At 37.9% G+C, this 2644-nt stretch overlaps 1 protein-coding gene across 1 annotated transcript; it reads right to left on the reverse strand.

Annotated features, from left to right (window-relative positions):
- Nucleotides 1-1133: 1133 nt before the first annotated feature.
- On the reverse strand, nt 1134-2072 carry LOC128120046 (olfactory receptor 6C2-like). The gene has a single exon (XM_052753799.1). The coding sequence runs from the start codon at nt 2070-2072 to the stop codon at nt 1134-1136; it is 939 nt and encodes a 312-aa protein (XP_052609759.1).
- Between the last annotated feature and the right edge of the window lie 572 nt (nt 2073-2644).

Consider the following 2644-nt stretch of genomic DNA (forward strand, 5'->3'; position numbering starts at 1 on the left):
ATAGATTTTAAAATATGGGTATTTTTGATAGATTTAATGAAATCAAAAGGCTTCTTATTCTCTGTCATTGCAAACGCTTATTTCGGCATAAGCCTTTATCTTCTTAAGGTTATTACATATTAATTTTTAAATGTATGTTAAAACAACAACTGCATGTTCATGAGGTATCACACTATGTCTTGATACAAGAACATACTGTGTATCAGCCAAATCAGGATACAAATTTGGTTTCTTCAAACATTAATAATTTCTGTATGATAAAATCATTTAAAATTCATTTTCAAGCTTTCTGAATTATATTGTATGCTGCCATTATCTATACAGTCATTGTATATGCAATAACTCATTGGAACGTCTGACCTCTACCTATCTGTAATTTAGTTAAACTTTCCCCAGCATTCTCTTCCTCCTCTGGTCCTGATAAACACCATTCTATTCTCAACTTCTCTTAGATCAGCCCTCCTATAATCCATACATGAGGGAGATGCCTGCCTCTCTGTGCTTGATTTATTTTAGCACAATTATCTCTATTGCACCTATATTACAAGTGATAGAATCTCATCCTATTGTGTGGTCAAAAGTGTTCCCTGCTATACATCTGCAACATTTTGGTTATTCACTCATTAGCTTGTTCCCATTTCTATCTCTGAGAGTACATGTGGGGTGGTGTAGGTTTTTTTTTTTTTTTTTTTTGCTTTGTGTCTTCTGTTTTTAGGGCCCAAATAGTGCCTGCTTTAAAGAGAGTACACACTATTATCCATTAAATGAATTAGTGAATAAATCAAATGAAAGTTTTGGATTAGAAGAAACAACTGGGACTTTTTCTTTTTTGGCTGAAGATGGATTAAAAGAAACAACTGGGACTTATATTTTTTTTTGCTGAAGATGTAAAAATCTTTCAGCAATTCTCTATTGTTTTGTTTTATTATTTTTGGGTATTCTTAATTTTCAAGCGCAACAGGAGTTATGATTTCTAAAAGCTATTAACACACCTGGAAGGATGTGATTTTAAAAGGGGTTTGTGGGTGCTGGAATGTCAGTTGACCACAATGAGCAAAAGTGTCCAGAAAAAGTTAACCTGACCCAGAAGTTTGGGAAGTTTACCACTCATGTTTATTAGGTTTCAGCCCGTCTCATTTCTTAGAAAATACTACTACAATCCTTTTTATTGAGTCACAGAAGGCTTGCTTGACCTGCCTGTTCCTAAGTGTGTATATGAAGGGGTTCAGCATAGGGGCAATGGAAGTGGTGAGAACTGTCACACCCTTGTTAATGGCTACCTCCTCCTTAGCTGAAGGCTTGATATAGATGAAGATGCAGCTGCCGTAGGTGATGGAAACCACAATCATGTGGGAAGAACAGGTAGAGAAGGCTTTTTTCCTTTGTTGGGCAGAAGGAAATCTGAGAACTGTCTTGATGATATAAATGTAGGACAGAACAACACACACCAGGGTTATAATGAGCGTCAATACAGCACAGATGAGGACTGTCTGCTCCATGAACCAAGTGTCTGAACAAGAGATTTTTAGGAGAGGGGAAGCGTCACAGATAAAATGATCAATGATATTAGAGTCACAGAACTCCAGGTTTAGGCCGAGGCTAAGTGGGGGAATTAAAATGAATAAGCCAGCTACCCAACAACAAAAGACAAGCCTTCTGCAGACTGTGGTATTCATGATAGTCACATAGTGCAGTGGCCTGCAGATGGCCACATAGCGGTCGTAGGACATGGCAGCTAGAAGGAAAAATTCAGTTACGCCAAAGAGGTCAGTAAAAAATACTTGGCCGACACAGGCATTATAGGTAATAATTTTGTCACCCGTTGCTATGTTATACAAGTATCTGGGAATGCTTGCAGATGTGAACGAAATCTCCAAGAAGGCAAAGTTTTTAAGGAAATAGTACATGGCTGTTTTAAGGTGGGGATCCACTAAGATGAGGGAGATGATGGCCAGATTTCCAGTTATGCTCAGTGAGTAGGTAAAGAAGAGAAAGATAAAGATAAGAACTTGCAGTTGCTGGTCATCTGTCAGTCCCAGTAAAACGAAAGTTGTGACAGTGTGGTTCCTCATTACTGATTTTTGGTTTCTCTTAGATCTGCACAGAACATTCAGAGACATTTTGTTAATAGATTCACAGTTTTAAATCTGACAGATTATAGCTTTAAAAACCATTACCCTTTAAATGCATAGGAACTTCTAACTCTCGTGGTTATTTTATGGGAAGCAACGATATCTTTTGGCTCAAGAATGATCAGAATTGCCTGGAATTTTATGATGCATTTTCCAAGCATGTGTTCCTTTGTAAAGTGCTGAGACAAGTCAGTCAACTTGGGATCATTGTGCATAGTATAATCACTTCAGATCTCTGTTCCAAGTCTATAGTTAAAACACTTAAATTTTGTCTACTGCAGTGTGTGTTTTCACCCCAAAGACTTCCAGACTTAGCAATCATGAATGTACAGTGCATGCAACACATCAACTCAGCTATGTACACACACACACACACACACACACCACATGCACACACACACAGTTCCCTAGTTGTTCCCTTGATACTGCCTCCTTATTTGGTTTCTCTGTCCCTTAGTGATCACTTAACAACTCAGGGCGGTACATGACACAGAAGGCTTTAAAGCATGATA

Source organism: Peromyscus californicus, unplaced genomic scaffold (genome assembly GCF_007827085.1).
Source record: "Peromyscus californicus insignis strain IS unplaced genomic scaffold, ASM782708v3 Scaffold_24__1_contigs__length_46423439, whole genome shotgun sequence".
NCBI classification, from domain to species: Eukaryota; Metazoa; Chordata; class Mammalia; order Rodentia; family Cricetidae; genus Peromyscus; species Peromyscus californicus.

What these genes read in the sequence shown, in the direction of transcription:
- LOC128120046 (XM_052753799.1), bottom strand. Translation starts at nt 2,072, where the DNA reads ATGAGGAACCACACTGTCACAACTTTCGTTTTACTGGGACTGACAGAT.